The following is a 23,029-nucleotide window of genomic DNA, read 5'->3' as shown; positions in this document are numbered from 1 at the left end:
GTGACATCTCACATCGCCCAGGGGAGTGATCCTTATATGTATATTCACATTTCTACCTAGCACGAGGCCTTTTGGGAGATCACTGGCTTCGGGTTCCGTAGGAACTCCGAAGTTAAGCGAGAAGAGGGCTAGAGCAATCTCATGATGGGTGACCCACTGGGAAGTTGCTCGTGAGTTCCCAAAAACAAAATCGTGAGGGAATGGTAAGCCCAAAGCGGACAATATCGTGCTACGGTGGTGGAGCGGGCCCGGGAAATGGTTCCGCCCTGGGCCGGGATGTGACAATTTGGTATTAGAGCCAATCCTTGGCCGGAAATGTGTCGACGAGGACATCGGGCCCCTCAGGGGGGTGGATTGTGACATCCCACATCGCCCAGGGGAGTGATCCTTATATGTATATTCACATCTCTATCTAGCACGAGGCCTTTTGGGAGCTCACTGGCTTCGGGTTCCATAGGAACTCTGAAGTTAAGCGAGAAGAGGGCTAGAGCAATCCCATGATGGGTGACCCACTGGGAAGTTGCTCGTGAGTTCCCAAAAACAAAACCGTGAGGGAATGGTAAGCCCAAAGCGGACATTATCGTGCTACAATGGTGAAGCGGGCCCGGGAAGTGATCCGCCCCGGGCAGGGATGTGACAGATACCATAAAATCTTATTTTATACTTGATGGGAAAGTATAACATTAACCTAAGTGTTGGTTTAATCTACTGTTTTGATGCGATACGCATTCTACGAAACGTTTTTTCAACAATCCAACTGTCAAACTTGTTTGTACACACTCCGAGATCGCATACGTAAAAAATAGCAAAAAAAAACATTTAGAGATTAGGTAACGGAACAAAAGTTTTCAATGGTTATAAACAAAAAATCACAATTTAACGGTTATTTTAGCTCCGATTTTGATGATTTTTTGCAGCTACACTCCTCGATCCTATAAGAATGCAATGAATGAATTCGATCTTCAATTTAAAATATTTACACTAGTGGATAAATCTTATTTTATACTTAATAGAAGTATAACATTAACTCTTAAATGTTTGTTAAATCTATCAATTTGATAGGATATGCATTCTACGAAACTAGTTTCAACGATCCAACCGTCAAATATGTTTGTATAAACTCCGAGATAGCATGTGTAAAAAATTGCAAAAAAAAAAAAACATTCAGAAATTATTCTGGCGGCCGTCCAAAATTTTGCTTTGTTCGTGTCAGTTATATCTGTCCGGGCCATGAGTGAAAAAAAAAATTTTAAAACATGTATTTATTTATTTTTAATCAATATAACATTTTAAAATAATAAAATCAGACATGATAGAGTACACCAGATGTTCATATGTGTTTATGTGCCAAACAATGTGCTTTGTGACGCATTGAAAAAAATTGTTTGAATTTCTTTGTATCTTGTTGCTTGCCTGTGAGGGAGCATAATCCTTATTACAAAAATAATAAGTGAAAAAAAAAATATTTAAAATATGTGTTTTTTTATTTATTTTTAATCAATATAACATTTTAAAATAATAAAATTTTCATTTCTGTAGGTTATAATCGCCAGAATACTAAAATAATGTGACATCCCACATCGCCTAGGGGAGTGATCCTTATATGTATATTCCCATCCCTACCTAGCACGAGGCCTTTTGGGAGCTCACTGGCTTCGGGTTCTATAGGAACTCTGAAGTTAAGCGAGTAGCGCGCGAGAGCACTCCCATGATGGGTGACCCACTGGGAAGTTCTCATGTGAGTTCCCAGAAACAAAACCGTGAGGGCGTGGTCAGGGCCCAAAGCGGATAATATCGTGTTACGGTAGTGGAGCTAGCCCGGGAAGTGATCCGCTCCGGACCGGGATGTGACAAATAATAACCGCCAGAAAGTAAAATAATAAAATAGTCAATTTCTGTCGGTTATAACCGCCACCATTAACTTAAAAACAGCCAAAATCTGTAAAAAAAATATTTAAAAACAAAAGATTCAAAAATACTATCGGTTATAACCGACAATATTTTTTTGATATTCGCCACTAAATATCCGCCAGGACTTTATGTTGGATATAACCGACATAATTTTTCTAATATCCGCTAGTAATTAAATGATGTGTCGAATATAATTTATCCGATAGGATTTTTCTAATATCCATCACAATCATCCGCCACCTAAAGCTAATATTGTAGTAGTGTCATTCAAAAATCCACATGTCGTCTCCATATTGTTCTTGATTATTTTTTGCTCCACACACATGATGAATGACATACAAACATGGGAATACGAGGATTTGCACTTGATGAGATACAAAAACTACGATCACGTGACAAGTGATATATACTCACAAAGGTGGGAATATAAGGAATGTACATCCGGTGATGACATGCAAACATGTACCCCTTGTTTAATTGGGACTCAAACATCCAAGCTGGGGCATTTGATTTGATGCCTTAATTCCAAGTTTTATATGATTTGATATGTTTATATATACCGGATGACGTGCAACATGTTCCCCTTGTTTAATTGGGACTAACATTTGAGCTGGGTCATTTGATTTGATGCCTTAATTCCTAGTTTTATATGATTTGATATGTTTATGTCATACACACACACACACACACGTGTGTCTTTGTCCATTTTCTTTGACATGCTTAGGTTTCTGTCCAATGTATCAGACATACAAGCTTTATTTGTCAAACATATTATATTGTGTCATTTCATTCTATCTTGTTAATTGTCTTCTTCTTCTTAGTACCCTTAACCTTTTAGATTCGGAAGGCACATAAATCCAGAGCTATATACATACATACATACATACATATATATATATATATATAATGTATGTTCCATCTCCCCCTATATATATATATAGTGGGGAGATGAGAATCAATGACCCTACATTTCAATCAACAAGTTTCATCATCCCTTGTATATAGCTTTTGTGTGTGTGTGTGTGTGTGTGTGTAGCTCTGGATTTATGTGCCTTCCGAATCTGAAAGGTTAAGGGTACTAAGAAGAAGAAGACAATTAACAAGATAGAATGAAATGACACAATATAATATGTTTGACAGATAAAGCTTGTATGTCTGATACATTGGACAGAAACCTAAGCATGTCAAAGAAAATGGACAAAGACACACACACACGTGTGTGTGTGTGTGTATATAACAAGGGATGATGAAACCTGCTGATTGGAATGTGTAGGGTCATTGATTCTCATCTCTCCCCTATATGTATGTATGTATGTATGTACACAAGCTATATACAAGGGATGATGAAACTTGTCGATTGAAATGTAGGGTCATTGACGTTAAGTGGCTGGCCACCTTTTCGATTAATCCTTAGTCGTTTGAAAATTGATAAAGGGTGTCTAAACCTGCTTAGGCGTCCGCTTAACCCACCTAGACCCACCTAGGCACCTATCTAGATCGCGACTCTCACTTAAAAAGAATTTCTATAATTTTCATTTTGCTAAATAAATGTAAGAAACTTGTTGAATACTTGGATGAACGCTCACAATATGCTTATTCCCCATGTTTGGCAATATGTTCTAATACTTTATAGTTTATATGTCATTTTATTTGCAATTTACGTATTCCAATATAATTATATATTTTTTAAAGTATAAGAAGACACTTATTTATATGATATATAATAAATTTACTTAAATCCGCCTAATTCACCTAGGTCCCACCTAGCCGTCTAAGCGCTAGTCCCCAGCTCGGTGCCCGACTAATGCTTAGTGTCTTTTAGAACTTTAATATATATATATATATATATATGAGAAATGCTAAGAAATCTCTCGAAAAGTGAGAATCTCTATGAACTCTCTGTTACCTCATAATTTCATGTCAATTCACGTACTAATATTATTAAAAATTGTATTAAAAACATAAAGTGACAAAAAAATCAATAAAAAAAATCTCACTTTTCATAGTCATTTTAGCATTTCTCTCTCTCTCTCCCTCTCTCTCTCTCTCTCTCTATATATATATATATATATCCATGATTTACTATATTGCATGGTTTGGAAAGGTCACGTTGTAGGTGGTTTTTCAGTCATGGGCTTCGGGAATGAGATTTGGTATGAGAAATTATTAGCAAGCCGAAAGAGCAGGATGCATGCTGCGGCTATATATATGGACCACCGTAATTCTTAGGAATGACTCTGCCGACACAATGATCTGACACGGAATATATGGTACCCCTTTTGTATATTATATATGATCCTTGGCGGAACATTAGTTGAATCATTTGTTGCCACATTAGCATGATGAGAATTATCATGATCGTAATATTCCAAAAATGATAGAAATATATCCCACAAAACCTCTTTTTTTTTTTTGGTAAGAAATGTAATTTTTTATTACTAACACTAACAATAACTGTTACAAGAATTGCCAAATGAGTACAATATTCAATGATCAAATATCAGATATGGAAATAATTCGCACAAACAAGTAATGATTATAATCTCCTAATTGACTGCCACAAGCGCACACTAGCACTAGCATTCTGATACAAATATGTCACAAATATGGTAAACACAACAGACTTATACCAGAGCACGTGTTAATGCCTCATCATTCACTAGGCGAGGCATTATCCGCTAAATGCATATATATGTCCATTATTAATACATTATACGATTCATTTGCATTATAAATCGGCAGTGTGGCTCACTTAACAATTAACATATACATGAAGCTCCATGCCATTTATCCCGTATGAAAAGCTAGTGATAAAATGTAGTTTATTACATATGCAAAGTAATATAGTGCTACAACCCCAGCTTTTGTTGCCAAGGGTCAATGGCAATTGTCCTATACGATTGTGGTAGATTTTAATAAGCGCACAATGATAGGTTGATTAGCTTCATATTCCATGTTTAAGGGGATCATGAGCCATATTACGCCGTAATTACTTGTTTAATGATACCTTTAAAAGGTACATATATAATTAATTTTGGAAAATGCTTTTATAAAGTGGCTTCAATTCCTCTTATATTTTAGGCCATCAAAGGCATCCTCTTTCACGTGGAAGTTTTCACTTCTCGGCAGTTTGCATTGTCAGATGCAATTAACATCAATAATAAACAACTAAACATATGGAGAGAAACTGTTTACGATCAAGTCACAAGACTCGCAACAAAGGTGAATTATGTGTGTCTTTACATGGTTGAGGAAAGAAAAGTGCATAAAGATTGCATACCACACACCAACATTTAGATTTTGGAAGTTAATTTGCATAATTTGCATATATTTCTTTAAATGGTAATAGATTATCATATAAAAGGCATCTTAATTTAGAAGAGGGATCTCTATGTTTGTTTGTGAGATTCGCTCTCATTGTATTTTAATTTTCAACTATTCAAACCGTCTATTTTTTAAGTCACAATTCATACAAACTGATCGGAGTGTTCAAATACAACGCAAAGCACGAACACTAGGAACCCCTCCTCCCATACGGCCAATATATATCTAGCAATGCAACTGAATATTGTTTAATAATTCTCAAATCCTTTCTCACTAAGAAAGCTCTCAAGATCTGCAAAGTTCTTCATGCATGTGCAGTAGGATCTTCCTTTGAAAACTGTATGAACTTTTATATGTAAGATGATAACCGTGTCAGCATTTGGAGAAAGTGAGGAGAGTTTGAGGAATAACAGTTTTAAATTCAAAGTATTATTTTCTTTTGACAATTAGATTCAATGGGTGGTTTGTCCTAATTGTTACCTCATCACTAACATGTTAGCAAAAGTCGATTAGTAAATGGTAACATGGACGCAACAAATTAAATTGAGGAGAACACACTCCCTATAAAAATATTGGGAAATTGGCTGTATTAAAACAAATTTAAACAGGCGGTGCCGAATTAGAAAGATAGGAGGTGGTGGTTATACAACTTTTTTGCATGCGAAATGAATGAAAAGAACTTGCTTATAAGTATTTATATCAACATGATTAGTCCTGGTATTTTCTTGCACGCCTTTTACCCTAACGTGAAACGGCACGAAAATAACAAGTTATGAGTCAACCCATTAACTAGTTGTGTTGTCAGCATGTCACTCATTAAGAATTTGTTAACAAGTCTAGTTGTTATCAAGTCACACGTAAAGAATCCGTTAAGATAACAAATACTGACACATAAGCGATACCAAAACGACCCGTTTGCCAGGTTTAGACATTAAGCATGATAATTTCTTGCATGACTCATTAACCTGACACGAAATAAGACCACCTATAACGAGTCAGGTCATTATAGGATGACTGGTATGACAAAAAAATTACACAAACCTGACCCGCTTTCCAGGTCTAACACGAACTACATGAATGACAAACACAATTTCAGATTATTTCCAATCATCCTCTCTAACCTCTGGAGCTTCCTTTATCGTGATCACTCCCAATCGGCACTGCTACGAAACTATGGAATCGCCATATCTGCCTTAAAAATATAATCAACATTACAACTAATTGGGTTCTATATCATCATGTTCAGTGATTGATGTTAAGCTTCATTTATCCTGTGTCGAATATTTGTCAGATCTGAAATATTCTGTGTATTATTGTGCTGAGATGGGTGAAAATAATTGCATGCTCAAGTAGATTCTATATCGGAGGTAGGATATCATGTATTTGTCTGTGTTCTTGAATTGATGTAGTATGTATTTGGATAGAAAGATGGAAGTTTGACAATAAACTTATTCTTTAGAAAAATCTATTTAAACAGATGTTTGGGGTTCATTATAATAATCTCAATTGTTAACAAAATCGTTGATTTATCTTACATATATAAATGATTGAACAAGCATCAATTTAAGTGATTTTTTTACAAAGATAATCTTTAAATAATGCTTCAGAAAATAAACAATTTGATTATAACAATTATAGTTGAAATACGTCAACCACAACTAAATGGACAAAGGATTTCACCACGGAGTGAACACAACTGCCACAGTTTTTTATGCTTAAGTAAACAATTTAGGTATAATTACAAGAATTAAGATTCTTTGCAAATCTCTATGATGGAGGCCAAGAACCATAGGTCTGGGCCGTTGAAGAGAAATATCCAGACTCTTAGTTTGTGTGAAGGAGATTAGTGAAATAAGGTCAAAAGCCATAAAATTTAAAATGAGTAGTTCAGATTTTATGATTCTTAGACTCTGATTCTTAAAATCGATTCCAATTACGAAAGAGTTAAGGGGAGTGCTATTCACACACCCATTTTTACTTCCAACACACCCTTGTGAATTTTGATTCATTGATCTTCTTCAATTCTTTCGATCCGACGATTGAAAATTGAGAGAGGTGTGTAAGGGGTAAAAGTTGGTGTGTGGATAGCACCACCCAAGAGTTAATTGGATGTCACACTCTTTGCACCCAATCGCATTTGACCACGTATTCCAAGCTGCCACCCTATATATTCCCCAGAGTTCAAAATTCCATTGACCTTCAGAAACAGAACCACAATTCTTTGCGCCTTCTCTCCCTCTGCAAATCGCGATGGCGCTTTCCGCTGCGTTCCGGGAACGACTCGAACACATGGAGCATACCCGCAACCAGCGCCTCTCTCTTCTTCAGGTCACATCACAAACCCTAACTTTCTTAAATCATGTTTGGTTGCTGAGAAAAAAAATTAAAGTTTTTAATTTCGTCAAATTTTCCACGCTTTCTCAGCTGCCAAACAGATGGCCGCGGAGTCTCACTTATTATTGCTTTGGTTGCAGGCGGAGAAAGAAGCGCAAGAGAACAAGTCTCAGGTGTTGGAGATGAAGCTCGCAAGCATGAGGGCCACGGAGCAGAGGTGCTTAGCGCTCGATCAAAAGATCGCATCGCAAAGCTTCAAAATATGGGCGCTCAGGTCCGAGATCGATCACCTCGACGAGAAATATCGATCCGATTCACATCGATTGAGGTATTTGCTTATTAATTTCTCAATTGATTAAATTTTTGGTTGCTTGATTAATTAATTAGGTTAATATTGGTATTGGTATTGGAATTGAAATTGAAATTGAAATGGGGATAATTTTAGGGTTTTGAAGAGTGAGGTGGAGGAGCTTGAGGAGTTGGAGAAGGAGAAAAAGAGATTTTATGAGTTGAAGGGATTTGAAATGAAGGAGTTCAAGCAAAATGTGGAGATGTTTGCTTTGGAATGTCAAATGCAAGTTCAAAATTTGAAGAAAGGCATCAATGAGGTAAAAGATTATAGCTCATGATGCAAAGGAAGAACTTGAATACCAAGAAAACTCGGGTGGTACAACACTTATTTTCTCACGTGACCAACGAAAATTTTCACTTATAACTTCTCATTTTTACTGGTAAAACACTTATTCTCACACGACTGACGATAGTTTTTCTTTTAAGTTCGTATCTTTAGTAGTAGAGCAGTCATTTCCAGGCGCAATGACGAGATTTTCCTTCTTATAAACTTTGGCAATGTGATTTCATCAGTTTGATCATGAAGAGTTTTAATTTAAGATGAGATGTCTGATCTTTGTTTCAGATTCAATCGAACTTTGTTAAATTCCAAGGAAGTGAGAGATGCACAAGTAATGGTGAGATAGCTGCAGCTGAGAAGAGAAAGTGTGAGCTTTTAGCTATGAAGGAGGAGCTGGACAGAAAGTTGGCTTCTAATTGCCAAACAAAAGCTCAATTGCAAAAGCAGTTTCAGGATTTTATCACTAAACACAAACAAGACACAAATTACCAATTATGATATGCTTGTATTGCCTCTATTGTGATTGTGAGTTCATCATGTATATTTTAAGTTCTGATAATTTGCAAATTATAATGCAATTTGCAAAAGAAGAAAGAGAGTTTTCTTTCATTCTCTTTTCAAAGTTGGAAGAGGTCTAATTCAAATCACCTTGTTCCCGATTAATCAGGATATAATGGAAAAAATTTAGTCTATGGTCTTATTAAGATTTTCCCAACTTTCAATTTCGGTTTGTCAGGCTTTAGTCATTTTTAGGTTTATAATTGCATCACGACAGCTTTAATTTATATCAGGATTCATTTATAATCAGATTATCGGATATGATTCATATTTGGATTATTGAATTTACTTGTCATTCCATATTCGACAAACATTAGATGGTCCGAATAGCATTATACCAAAAAAAAAAAAAAAAAAAAAAAAAAAACTTTAACGAAAAGCTCTCGGTACTGTTCACTTTAATGAAAAACCACATTTTTACATTAAAAAGTCAGTCCTGGTACTATTCACTTTAACCTTTATTTTGTTTTTATCGTTAAAACTTAAATTTTTCAAGCCATTTTCATTAGTTTTTCTAAAAATACAATTTGGGATACTTATAACTAAATTAAAAGTTGAGATGGCAAATTTATTTGGCATTGCTGAATTCTCTCAATATGAATATACCACACCAATTCGTTAGGTATGGCTGATGAGATTCCATTGATACAGAGCCAATTACAATAGACTTATTGGAGGGTCCCATTGGCGTGCATCCAGTAGGAATTGAACCTACGAATTCGCCAATTATGAGTTGGGCGCTTTAACCATTCAGCCATGGATGCTTACTCCAGCTTGGTAGTTTCCACCGCCTGTCCAGGGTTAAGCCTTGGGATTTGATGGCGGACTTAAAAAGCCACCTACAGACGCTTTACGCCCAATCATTTCGGATATAGAAAAATAGGGATTTTTGGCCCATGGGCTTCACAGAATCACTGTTGGGTCATTTTGTTCCCAAGCAGCTCATTACCAAAGCCCAAATTACAAGCCCTAAAAATCATCCACGTGTAAAACCCTCACGACATTAGCAAATCAAACGCCGAGTCCAGAACCTTCTTGGAACAATAAATGTCCCGATCTGCCCCTCCCAACTCCCAACTCCCTCCCCAAGCTTCTAGCATTTTCTGCGACACCCAAAACATAAGAACCCTTATAAAATTTTACAGCCCATTACTCTGGATAAGGAACTAGCAAACCAAAGCAAGAAAATGGCGGAGGAAGTGGCGCTGGATGTGGAGGAGCTCCGCCACCTTCAGAGCATCGCGAAACGACCCCGTGTGATCAACCTCATTTCCTCTGAGATTCGCACTTTAGAGAAGAAGGTCCCCATTTTTTTTGTATCTCTACTCTTTTATTTAGTAATCAGCATTTGCTTTTTAATATATATTTTTATATGCCTCTAACTTGGTAACTAAATTTTTGCCACAATATGATTGCTTTGGTAATGTCCCCAATTATTTGTGTGAAATTTGGTTTTTATTACATGACCCACAAAAAGAAATTATGAAAAAGTTGTAATTTATTTTAGAATTTAGTATGAAGTGAATGCTTAAGAGAAATTTTTCAATTTGTCGGGGAACATGGACTGGTGCATCGTTTAATAATACAATTGATTTGAAACTTTGAAAGAAAAAAAATAATTAATTTACAGCCACTTATATCAGGACATTTGGTGTACTGAATAGTGTTTTAGCACGATTTCTCAAAATTTGAGCTCAGTATAATTTATGCCTATGGATTCTTTTTATCTGTGCTGTTGAAGTTTGATTTGGCATGTGGCCGCGCCATGTACCCATGTTCGAATCCCCCATAGACTAGTTTTGAATGTCGTCTTGTCAAATTTTTTATTTCAAAACAACTTCATAATTTTGTCTTAGCTTTGGCGTTTTGAAATGTTGTAATGCTTGAAATATAGTATAAAATTTTTATGGTATCTTGTAAGGGATGAGAGCATGTTAGGATCGTATGAACCCGCCATTTCTAGGCCAGATGTGGAATCTTGCTACGTTTGCTTATGGGATTATGGTAGTTAATGTAGTTTTTGATCGTTGCAGTTGTCACAAGAGGCTGTTCCTTCACCTGCATTGCAAATCCCAACTCCAGCTTCAACTGCTACTGCCACCCCAGCTCTGCATTACACTACGCTTTCGTCGTTCAGCTGGGACCAGGATAATGATAAAGTGAAGGTGGGAACGTATTCCCTGTGTGTTTTTGGGTTAGGTTTAGACTGGTCATGTGTTTTCCAATTGCTAATTTTAGGTTTCTTCTGTGTTTCTCGTGTCGGTTTGATCACCTTTCCTTTTCTTGCAGATATACATTTCTCTGGAAGGAGTTGATCAGGAGAAGATAGAGGCTGACTTCAAGCCTATGTCGTTGGACATCAAATTCCATGATGTGAAGGGAAAGAATTACAGGTTCGTTTTGCCTAAGCTGAACAAGGAGATTAATCCAGAGAAGTGTAAGGTGCTGGTTAAGCCTACAAGGGTTGTTATCAATTTGGCTAAAACTTCAAAGGATTACTGGTTGGACTTGAAATTTAAGGAGGATAAGGTACATTTCATCGTATCTTTTGTACTCTCCTGTTTTATGCTTTGGCGAACGGTGGAAATGGGAACTCATAGTATCTTTTGGACTTCCCCGTTTTATGCTTTGGCAAATGATGAAAGGGGAACTAAATGTTTTAACGTTTTGGTCTTGCAGTTGAAGCCGAGCCTGGATAAAGAGAAAGATCCCATGGCCGGAATTATGGACTTGATGAAGGTGAGGTTACGAAACATGTACATTGTCAATACATGAAATGTTAATACTATATTTCTGCTCTGCTTTTGTTAATTATTGTATGCAACTGAACTTGTAGAACATGTACGAAGAAGGGGATCCGGAGATGAAGCAAACAATTGCCAAAGCGTGGACCGATGCAAGGCTTGGAAAAACCGGCTGATCTACCGAAGGGGTTTCAACTAAATATGGAGCTGAGTCATTGTTTTTTAGTAGTTTTCTTTTGTTTATATGATCTTAATGCTCAGTGAGTTCTTTCGCGGTATGATGGTTTGCTGTGTTGTTACGAAACTCTGTTGCACGTAGCTTTTCCAGAGTTCTATATAAAAGATTGAAAGGATTTCAGTTTATCAGAGCAGCTTGTGATGGCAACTCGCCGAGTAGCCCTAGTTGATGATCTGATGTGTTTTTGTGGGATTGGAAGGGTGAATATTGCATTCTGGAATTTAGGGTTTAATTTTTGGTACGGTTCGACTGTGACTAACTGACATTAGGGTTTTGGTGTTTTTGAGGTATATGATATGTGGATGGTTCGCATGTTGGAGTTAGGGGTGTTGAGTTCTTGCATCATGGCGTAAGTTTAAATTCGATCGGTGATTAATGTAATATCTAATTTAATAAAATTTATCGTTTGACAGAAAAAAAAAATCCTCTCTACCAAACATGTAAGAAGAAGAAATGAACTTTGCTCAAATGAAACTCAAATCCAATGTTTTAGAAGGCAAAGCCTAGGCGCTTCAAATAATAAATTTCTTCACGAGGTGAGAAAACCTAACAACAAAAAAAATGCCTCCGTCGCCCAGGGAGTTTAAGGCTACTCCGCCTGGGTGGCCACCCAAAGGCCGCCCGGGCACGGCCCAAGGCTGTTTTTCAAAACATAGCTAAAATATACCATATTGGAAAACATGAACGGAGTAAGGCAAAAGAACTTGTAACTTTGGTGCACTGTGGGAGCACAAACTTGAATTTGAAAGATTAAAGCCAATCCCGACTAATCTGTTCTTACATCAAATCGGAATCGCAAAAATCAGAATCGTAGAAATACAAAACAAATAACCTAATTCAACTGAAAGAAGCAAACTTTTTATTCGGTTTTACATGAATCACCCTTCTCAGAACCCTATAAATGTGGAATAGGCAATGATAATCTAGTCATCTCCAAAACCACGAAAAGTACATCTAACCATACGAGACGATGGATTGGGTGCCGTCATTGGAGTATTTGACTACCGTAATCTGCATTGAACTTCTCGTAACGATGAGCTTGGAGATGAGCAGACGGCCTTGTGTTCTTCAAAGCCGTCTCAATATCTTCGGGTTTGATCGGTCCAACCTTAGGCAGTTCTGCAACCAAACATCAGAATTGCAGGGTTTGAGTTTATGTTAAACTTAGATACATCTAATTTTTGTTAAATATTGAAAGCAACTATTTTTTAGAGTCACATACCATCCTCAGGAACCGTCTCCTCTTTGTCTTCAAGGAATGTCATTACGCGTCTCAAGGGCTGCATGGCAGCCTCCTTGCAAACCAATCGAATATCCGAACCTGAGTATCCTTCTGTCCTATCTACCAACAAATCATAAGGAAGTTTCTCCTCATCAGGCTGTGCTGGCAGGAGCTCCTCAAACATGGCTCCTCTTGCTTCTGGTTCAGGCAGAGGCACAAGAATCTAAATTTTCATGGTTAATGGGAAACTCGAATAAAATAGCTGGCTGCAGAATATGCTTGATCATGTAAAAAAAACTGCCCCGTATTTTGATACCTAGCTAGAAGAGAATGCAGACAAGGGAAAATTGATGTGATACCGTAGTTGAACCTTCCCGTGTTCTATACCATAATCAACCCCAAGATGATCCCACATCTATTTCGACATCTCTAATATCCTGGCATGTAGTAACTAGCTCTTAACCAACTCATGCGCTGTTAATGATTGTGAAACTATGATTTTATTCAGACCTAGGAGGTTGTAACCAATTGTATAACATGATATGCCAATAATTACAAATTCCATGGTTTCCATGCAGTTGACTTGGAATCCATGCCTAAAAGCATTCAATACAGTTAGTTACAATTGGATATGATTGGGTTAGTTTCAAAAGGATACTCGCTTCTCAAGACGCCGGAGCATGGCTGCATCCAGTTCCCAGGGAAGATTTGTTGCAGCCAAAACAAAAACAAGTTCACTTGTCTTCGTCAAACCATCCATCTGCAATCTAATACAAGCTAATCAATTTTTGAACACACACAGTTGACATGTACAAAACTGAAATATCCAACAGTGGGTCTGATGCTCGGAACCAAGACAATTAAAAGTTCTAAGCACAGTGTTAACATAGTTTTCAAACGTTATAAACTGATACGAAGCAGAAAACAAGATTCTGTGATCTACACGGTAACATATGATGGAAGAGAACACAAAGAAAGCAGCAATCTTTAAAAACAAACATCACCTGTACGAGTAGCTCTGTCTTTAGACGCCTACTTGCTTCATGCTCACTTCGTCCTTCACCACGTTGACTAATAATTGCGTCAATTTCATCAATAAATATAGTTGATGGTGCATGGTGCCTAGCAAGCTCAAATAACACCTTCACTAACTTCTCTGAGTCGCCTGAAAAATCATCAAAATTCAAGGAAATATTAAGTGGATAGGAAGCTCAAATAATAAGGTGGCAAATTTGGACCCTACTAAATTCTTCCCCATCCATTTTATGACAAATAAGCCACAAAGAAGCATGACCTTCAGAAAATTGTTCAACCTAACATACCACGCCATTTACTGACAACGGACGATGCTGAAATGTTGAAAAATGTGGTCTTGCACTCTGTTGCAACAGCCTTGGCAAGCATTGTCTGCAACATCAGACGTTAAATTAATTTTTGTTCAAAGTATCATTGTAAAAGATTAACTGGGGTTGTGCATCAAATGGACTCTGGAAATTCATCTTCATTACAGAGGAAGTTTTTCGTAAGAACTCATTAACAAATTAATTTTACAAACCCATCTCCCAATCCCCCACCCCCACCATGAGCACTTCATCAAGGAAAGGTACAAACGCATTAAGGATAACAAATTTTCTTGGGTAAGCAAATAGAAGAGCAAATATTGTATAACGAAAGCACGGAAAAAGAAACATAAACAATCAATAGGATTGGAAAGAATTACAAACCTTTCCCGTCCCTGGAGGGCCAAAAAGGAGAATACCTTTCCACGGTGTTAAAAGTCCAGTAAAGTACCTACGGAAAATAGAAAGATCAGTTTGACATTGGAATGATTTTGCATCATGCCATCATTCATTCTGGTTGTTTTAAAATTTTATTCCAAATTTCCAGACAAACAGCTGCAAGAAACTGTATCAAAATATTCTAGCATATATTAATTAATTTAGCTTAACACGAAGAAAAACATTTGGTACTCCATGAATTTAAAGAATTTAGCATGAACATGATTAAATTAAGTTAATATTGGTTTCAATCTCACAGAAAAAAGGAATGTAAACTGAGACCATGGTTCACTAGTAGACAACTAGCAATGCAGCAATCTTATTCTTTTAGGGGGCGTTTGTTGCGCCGGACTATCTCGGACTGGATTAGCTTAAAGGACTAAGCTGTACTGGCTTAGACTAGACTAAACTGGACTAACTTAGTGAAGCGTTTGGTGCAGTATTGGTCTAAGAAGCTGGATAATAACAAATTCTAATATTATTTTATTTAATATATAAATTATTAATATTTTATTATGATCTTATCTTTTTCTTCATCTTTTCCTACCATTTCTGTCTCACTCTTTTCCTCTTCTCTCATCGTCCCACCCTCTCCCTCTTTTTTTTTCCTCTCAGACCTCTCAATTCATGTCTCTTTCTCATTCCTGGTCAAACTCCTTATTGATTCCAGTCTCTATTTCTCTGTCCTCCCTCCCTCTCTAGCTATGCGTTGTTCGAACGGAACCTCACGGCTCCAATTTTCCCGACGAGTTGCAGGTTTCCCGATGTGTTTTTTGGCCAACCCTCATTAAATTGGATGAAGTTAGCACCGCCAAAAAATTCATCACCATCCCTGGACCGAGATCTTAGCTTTGCATGCTTGAATTTGTCATGGATTTGAAGAAGCCCAAACAGGCCGAGACTTCCAGGCCATTTTCCGGCCACATTCGACCACATTTTGGCCTCGATTCAAGTAAAATCGTAATCTTGTCACTCCCAACTTCAATTTGGTATATTTTATATGAAAGTTGGTTGTGAAATGCATCTGAAAGAGAGTCGGGAAGTTAATGATTGATCTAGGTGACCGGCGATGACGAGGAGTTTGTCGGGAGTGGTCGTTGAGCATGACAAGGACGAGAAATAGAGGATAGTCTTAGCTAGTCCCATGGTTATTGGGGGGTCTCACTAAGACCTCTTAGTGAAGGGTTTTGTCCATGCTAGTCCCCTTTAGTCTCATTAATGTTAGTCCCAGCATGGAACAAACACAGTATTGGACTAATAGCTAGTCCAGTCCAGTTCAGTCCCAGTTAGTGAGGGCAAACAAACGCCCCCTTAAACTTTACGAACAGAAAATAAAGGAGTAACATAAAAATGCAAGAACAAACACGTGTAACTGTGTATAAAATAAGTACATGAGGTGCTCATTAACCAGACGTACTTGGGATATTTAATTGGCATGACCACAGCTTCTTTGAGCAAACGCTTGGCATTCTCTAATCCCTTGATGCTTTCCCACTTAACATCTGGACTACCCCGAACTATATCCCTGCACAAGACATGATAAATTAATGACAAAACTTTCAGGGTGCAACTGTAATCATCCTTGGCCACTGGAAAAAATATATGCAACAACAGTAACTTGTATTCCATCATGTGAAGTCATTCGTGTAAAATCACCTGCATAAACTCTCTCCTAAAGAACGCATTTCTGCCGATTCAAAAGCAGGTAAAAGGGACTTCTGCCTGTGGAGTCCACAAAAAAATGTCAGTAGGTTCTTAAAGGAACATTCTTCAATGAAATTTAATATGACAAACGTAAAAATGTCATAACATTACTTAACTAATGATAGCTGATACAAGACATCCAATAAGAAAAGTTGTGAGAAATCATACGGTATCTCATCATGCTGATCAGATAAGACTCCATTTGAGTGAGTCGCGGAGCTCCTACCCTGAAAAACAGACAAAATCGAAGAACAAATGAATCCAACTCTACAAAGTCCATGCAATGAGTCAAATCCAATACACCACGTGATAAGATGAAATCCACTACCTGGTTTTGAAATTGCTCATAGATGGCCAAGTCAGCTGTTCTCTTCACATGACCATTCCCATTCGCAGTCACTCCGGAACTACTCCCATTACTCACAGCTCCATCAGTGGATTGCCCGTTTTGCTGCGGCTCCGGCGCTCTCTTTCTACCAAACTTGGCATCATAAAACAATTTAAAATCCTAAAAATACAAATAATTTTAGCTGAGATAAGTCTACGAATTCTTGATTCAATCCTACCCATCAGATCAAGATTCGCAACTACACAATCTCAACAACCAAAATTTAATCCAAATCTACTCAACTCTAAGTATATAATTAATCCCAAAACAAAAAATTATATTAGAATAAATTTGAGATCAGTGAGCTCATATTTGTGAGCAGAGAAAACAGAAGCAAGCAGGACAAACAAAAATAGAAATTGGGTTTCTTCAGTTTCTAGTTCCAACCCAGAAAAAGCTAACAGCCACTCTACTCATAGTTTCCTTCAAGTCTCACACTTTTAAAGTCAATTATCCAATCAACCAATATTTTCCCGGGAAACAAACAGAAAATGGTAGGAGAATTGGTGAGTGAGTACCTGAAAGGACCAGCGAGTGGGAGCAGGCTCGTCGGACATTGCTCAAACAAATCTGGAGCGGAGAAAAATGAGAAGAGAAGAGAAAAAGGAGAGACTTGTGGAGATCTCTCTATCTCTCTCAGCGCCTCTCTGTCACTCTGGTGAATTATTATACAGCTAAAAAAAATTAAAAAAAAAAAACCATGTAGAACAAAACGCACGTGTGATTTCTGAATTTTCATTATTATTAAATTGAGAAAAGTTCGCCACTTATTTTTATTTTTTTTCGGTGAAATGATTTTGGGGAGGTTTGGTTTGGGGTTTTAAGTGTGTCAGTGTCACTCTCGTTTTAAACAAAAAAGCTAAATGGTCTTATAAACTCTAACTTTGGACATTGTGAAAGTAAAATCGATAGATAAAAACAGAAACGATGGTTGAATTCGAGTTGGTCAACTCTACACGATATAAAACATAAATAATCTAAAATTACATTAGTAGTTGTAAACTTTAAAAACTATAAAATAATATGAAATTAAAATGCCTTACACTTTTTTTATAGTTTTAAGGTTAAACATTTATTCCTTTTAAAGATTTAATTAAGGTGTTTTAACCAATTATTACCTCAATAATTTTCTATTTATTCAATTTCCATGTCATTAATTTAAATGCATTTATGTAGAGGCGTAAAATCATCTCCAAATGAAATGTCAAATATTATTTTATTATTTAAATAGAGTTTTAAATTATTGTAATTATTAAAAAAATGTTGAAACAAAATTTTTTTATTGATTGAAATGTTAGTGGAATAAGGGACCCACTATTAAAATGAATTAAAAATAAATTTGGCATTGATGTCAAATTTGACATCAAATCACCAAGCCTTCAAATCCAATCAACAAATAACATTTCGATTTGAGAGATTTTTGATGTCAAATATGTACAGTAGCATTCCACCTTGGATTTTGATATCTCATTTGGAGATGAGCATCTCCAAAGGATATGTCAATTTTTAAACATCAAAATGATAGTTGATAGCTTAGAGCATTTCCAAATGAGATGTCAAATTTTAAATATCAAAATGATAGTTGATAGCTTATGTGGCAATTTGACATTTTGTACAATATTTTGCTCCACCTGATATGTTAAATAATAATGTCATTTAATAAACTTTTTATCTTTTTGTGGAGTCCAATGATTAACCAATCAAATATTTCAAAAACATAACAACATTTATTATATATTATATTAATCTATTAAAATATCATTTAATAAATTTGACATCTCAAATTTGACAGAAAAAGGCTTTGCCTTCAAATGACTCAGTGCCACCTAAGAAACTAAAGGCTCGGTTGGAGAGAGTTTGTTGCCATTTTTTACTGTTGTATGTCTACGTGGTAATTTTAACATCTTCTTTGGAGATGCTCTAAGGTAACTTAGCAACTAACTGCTTATAATATAGGAATTTAATTTCATCAATACGCATTAAATGACTTTTTTAAATAAATAAGATAGAAAAATTAATTCAACTAATTCCTCATTATGAGTATTTTTAAAAAAAAATGTCTCTATGCAAAAAGTCATAATACATACTTTTCTTAAGAAAACTTCATTAACTATTAAAATTTTACGTATATATACATAAAAACTATACTTAAACTTATGGTACATTTGAGAACAAAAGTACCGACTTTTGGTATATTTAGATTCTAAATGTACTGAGAAATCAAAAGTACCGAAAATTCAAATGTGCCATTGTCAGGTAACTTTTTTGGTATGTTTAGATTTTAAATGTACCAAAAAATCAAAAGTATAGAAAATCCAAATGTACCATAAAAACCAAATGTGACATTGTCAGGTAATCCTTTTGATACGTTTAAATTCCAAATGTACAAAAAATTCAAATGCAACATAAAATTGAATGTGCCCATGTTATAAGTAACTAGACGTAGCAATACCTATATTCTGTTTTGGGGTCTTTTCTTTTAAACAATCACCTGGCAATTTTTTTTTTATAAATACTGTACTCAATTCACAAAAAAAATAAATTATAATAAACAATAAAATAAAATCTGGCAGCACCATAATAAGAGATGAATAATAAATGCACAGATATAGGATAATAGGAAAAGAAAAGAAAAAACAAAACAAATGCCCAATGAAGAAGTTGTGAATCTTTCTACATACACTACTCGTTTTTATTTATTTTTTCTTTTTTAATCCAATCATTAATATGTCATTTAGTATTACGGTCTAGTGTTATTTTTCTTCATTTGTAAGTGAGATGTCTTATATTCGATTCTCGCTAAAGGCGAATTTGAACCACATTATTGATAGCTTAGCCTTAGTGTGAGGATCTCAGCCCACCCCCTCTTCTTTAGTGTAGATAATATCGTTTATTAAAAATAAAAAAATAAAAATCAATCATCAATATTTTTTTAAGTATAGACTATATATCAATCTACATCACCATACGAGTTTGCTTTCTCAACCCTTAAATTTTAAGTTGGGGCAGATTACCCCCTGAAATTTTATAATTAATCAATTTCTTCCATAAATTTTAATTTTAGCTAATCACCCCTAAACTTTTATAATTGACCAATTTCTTCAGTGAACTTTGATATCCCCCTGAACCCTAATATTCAAACAAAAGTGTATGGAGTGAACTAGTGGATGAGAAGAGAAAGGAAAAAACAATATGTTGTCCACATTAGAGATCAAATTACATTTTTGCAATTATAAACAAAAGTTCAAGGAAGAATTTGACCAATTATAAAATTTATGGAGAAAATTGATCAATTATAAAAGTTCAAAAAGATAATTTTCCAAAATTAAAGTTCATGGCAAAAATTGACAGCTCCTTACAAGTTCAGAAAAGAAGAAATCGACAAACGAACTCATTAACTAACTTATGATTACACAAAATTAAAGGATTTGAAATAACAAGATAACTCAAGTGGTGGATAAGACCTTCTTCTCCAACTCACTACATCTCAAACCCAAACCCCTTCATTAATGAATTAGTGTAAATTATCCAATCGTTTTAACGAGAAGATAAGTAACACCAACTTTTTCTTCTTCTTTTGGGTAGAAAAAGAGTGGCAGAAAATCGCGAGGTAAAAATAGTGATGGCCTCGTCCAATAAACAATGATGGACTAGAGCGGAGTTCGTAATACGTTATGGTCTTGGGTTCAAACCTAATGACCCGTTTCACTTTTATCATACTCTTTACTAGCCCAACCCAAGACTAGGTACCTGGACTCAGTCCAATTGGTTACCTTTTTTTTTCATAAGGAATTGGTATTCCTTTTCGAAAAAGTCTGTTTACACCAAATATTAGTCTCTAGACATCCAGTCTTTTTGGACACCCATTTTCAAGAGAAATTATCAAATATAGCAAAAAATTACTTTTTAATTTCAAAAATATCAATTTTTATAAAAAAATTTCAAATATATCCAAAATTTCACTTAAATAGACATAAAAACTCTTAATTTACACGAATAACCAGTTGTTGACTAAAAGACTTGTGCTATATGATCAAGTGTTGCTCTCCCTAATATTTTTCTCCTTTTTTATTTATTTTATTTTTCAAATGAAGAATAAAATTCTCTCTCAATTTTAATTTTAGAAAACAAAATTTTAATCCTTAAATAAGATGAAGTTTAGAAAAATGTTTTATATAAGATTAAAAATTGATTTTAGTCCCTATACTCTATTTAATGCCAGCATATTAAATGTCTCTCTTTTTTGTTTATAATTTTATGGTGTTCATAAATTAAATTTTATGAAAATATTATAAATTTTAATTCTCATTATGGTAAGTATCTTATATGAGAAAATATTTTCGTAAAGATTCGAACACATGTTTTTGCATATTTTCTTATGTGCCACTAATTCATTACAATATATTTAGATACGAACATTTTGGTATACTAGGTTTGTGAAATCCCGTTCCCGGATTTCACTGTTATAATCTACGTATTGTTATTATTGAAATTTTATGTTATTTTTCGAGAATTTATATTAATTTATTTGAATTTAGATTTTAATTAAACTAATTACGAAGTTTGAAGTTTGGAAATTAATTAATTTAAAATCTGTAGACCTTTCGAGGTCACAATTAATGTTTTCAAATAAATCTCGAAACCACGAGCGCATAGGCGAAAACTACTTGTGAGTTCGGATTATAAAGGTATAATTACGGACATTTGAAGCTGTATTTCTAAACTTTAGATTTTAAGTTATTTAAACTCTCACCTTGTGGGAAAGAAGGTGAATCAGATTAGTGATTGTGGACCAATTAGACAAATGGCAGGAGGTCAATTAGGCATGTGTATTTGTGGACCAATCAAAAAATAAGGTGAGGAAGACATCAACCAATCAGAGAGGAGGGGGAGAAAGTAAAAATCCCGACTCTCCTTTAGAGGAACTCTGTGGAACTCTCTCTGTTTTCTACTTCCAGATGATCTTATCAACTCCAAGGGGGAAGAAGGAAAAAGGATTCTCAAAACTGAGATCCCCATAATTATAAAATATTGAGGGGGAAGTCCACACTCTCACTCTTGCTCTGAGGCAGAGCCACAAAGGGAGAATCTCGTTTCAATTTGCAGCGGTGGCCATTCAATTGCAACAGCAACAACAAAGGATGCTGGCAAGTGGTGAGGTTTTTTTTTTTTTTTAATAAATTTAGAATTCTGTTGATCTGTATGATTGTGGTTGTTGATATTTTTGGTTGCTGAAGAGTGTGAACTGTGGGTGTTGGCAAGTGGATATTTTTGGTTGAGTAGATAAATTCATGTATGCTTGCAAGGTGTTTGATTTAATACCCAAGAGAACTTACGCTTAGTTTGTTCTATGAAGTTGTTGTAAGTGGATGCTAAAACTTAATTGTCAATAAACGACCAAATGTTAATGCGGATCTTTATTAAGTTCTATTATTGATAAGGTTATTGAATTGAGTTAAACCAAACCACTGTTTTGTTATATCGATTAACAAGCAAATGGTATTACCTTCTGGATTCAGAGTTCTGTTATATGAAATGCTTTTTTCATTCCCAAGCATCTAGACTTAGAAGGGAATTCTAGTTGAAATAACATCCTTGTTAATTTTGTGCTTATTTGAGTGTATTTGGTTGGGGTTTAAGAGTTTAGATTGCTTATGAGTATTTATATTCAAATCAATGGTAAACAAACCAATTTCTCTTAATATATATATTTGCCGCTTATACATGTCAAAAAGGGGTAGTGGCAAGAGTGAAGAGATAGTGTTTTAAGTTGAAAACCATTAACTTTAGGTTGGTTTATTAAAGGATAGAGAAAGAAGGTTACGAAGCATAGGCATAGAACCTTACGATGTTGATTGCATAGTTGAGAAATAATATATATGTTTACTAGTATGAAAATGTGACTTGGTTTTATAATGTGATTTTTATTGAAATGTGATTATATATATATATGTGTGTGTGTGTGTGTGTGTGTGTGTGTGTGTGTGTGTATTTAGCCATAGACCTATGTTTATTAAACATGATTTGGCTTGTGTATTGATGATGATCGTGATATGTGATTTGACTTGCATATTCAAAAGGTGGTTGATTTGCATAGATGGTATGATATGATGAAATGTGAGTGACTTTAATATATGTGACAATGAAATGGTTTCATAATTACGTTTCCTATAAAGTGTTAATTTTTATATTTAGCC

The 23,029-nt window shown here is 35.3% G+C and overlaps 3 protein-coding genes and 1 non-coding gene across 5 annotated transcripts; 2 read left to right on the top strand and 2 right to left on the bottom strand.

Moving 5' to 3' along the window:
• Positions 1-7,447: 7,447 nt before the first annotated feature.
• LOC137724592 (uncharacterized) lies at positions 7,448-8,863 on the top strand. Its single transcript, XM_068463352.2, has 4 exons — positions 7,448-7,563; positions 7,710-7,897; positions 8,015-8,177; positions 8,486-8,863. The coding sequence occupies exons 1-4, from the start codon at positions 7,486-7,488 to the stop codon at positions 8,696-8,698; spliced, it is 642 nt and encodes a 213-aa protein (XP_068319453.2). The 5' UTR covers positions 7,448-7,485; the 3' UTR covers positions 8,699-8,863.
• Positions 8,864-9,448: 585 nt separating this feature from the next.
• On the bottom strand, positions 9,449-9,522 carry TRNAM-CAU (transfer RNA methionine (anticodon CAU)). The gene has a single exon. It is a non-coding gene; the product is annotated as a tRNA-Met (tRNA).
• Positions 9,523-9,775: 253 nt separating this feature from the next.
• Positions 9,776-11,868, top strand: LOC137726151 (uncharacterized). Its single transcript, XM_068465031.2, has 5 exons — positions 9,776-10,059; positions 10,792-10,923; positions 11,048-11,287; positions 11,438-11,497; positions 11,595-11,868. Exons 1-5 carry the CDS (start codon positions 9,946-9,948, stop codon positions 11,676-11,678), a joined length of 630 nt encoding a protein of 209 aa, XP_068321132.2. The 5' UTR covers positions 9,776-9,945; the 3' UTR covers positions 11,679-11,868.
• A 576-nt stretch (positions 11,869-12,444) lies between these two features.
• On the bottom strand, positions 12,445-17,552 carry LOC137726284 (uncharacterized). Of its 2 annotated transcripts, none has more exons than XM_068465187.2 (11): positions 17,351-17,552; positions 16,773-16,925; positions 16,613-16,671; positions 16,397-16,462; positions 16,158-16,265; positions 14,687-14,753; positions 14,285-14,369; positions 13,967-14,127; positions 13,621-13,722; positions 12,963-13,185; positions 12,445-12,859 (listed from the first exon to the last, which is right to left on the bottom strand). In XM_068465187.2, the coding sequence occupies exons 1-11, from the start codon at positions 17,387-17,389 to the stop codon at positions 12,726-12,728; spliced, it is 1,197 nt and encodes a 398-aa protein (XP_068321288.2). In that variant the 5' UTR covers positions 17,390-17,552; the 3' UTR covers positions 12,445-12,725. The 2 variants fall into 2 exon arrangements, with proteins under 2 accessions (XP_068321288.2, XP_068321287.2); XM_068465186.2 differs by having other exon boundaries at positions 16,773-16,952; positions 17,351-17,500.
• Positions 17,553-23,029: the final 5,477 nt, after the last annotated feature.

Source organism: Pyrus communis, chromosome 5, assembly GCF_041283825.1.
Source record: "Pyrus communis isolate YQ-2024b chromosome 5, ASM4128382v1, whole genome shotgun sequence".
NCBI classification, from domain to species: Eukaryota; Viridiplantae; Streptophyta; class Magnoliopsida; order Rosales; family Rosaceae; genus Pyrus; species Pyrus communis.
This window is presented reverse-complemented; position numbering and strand designations above follow the sequence as displayed.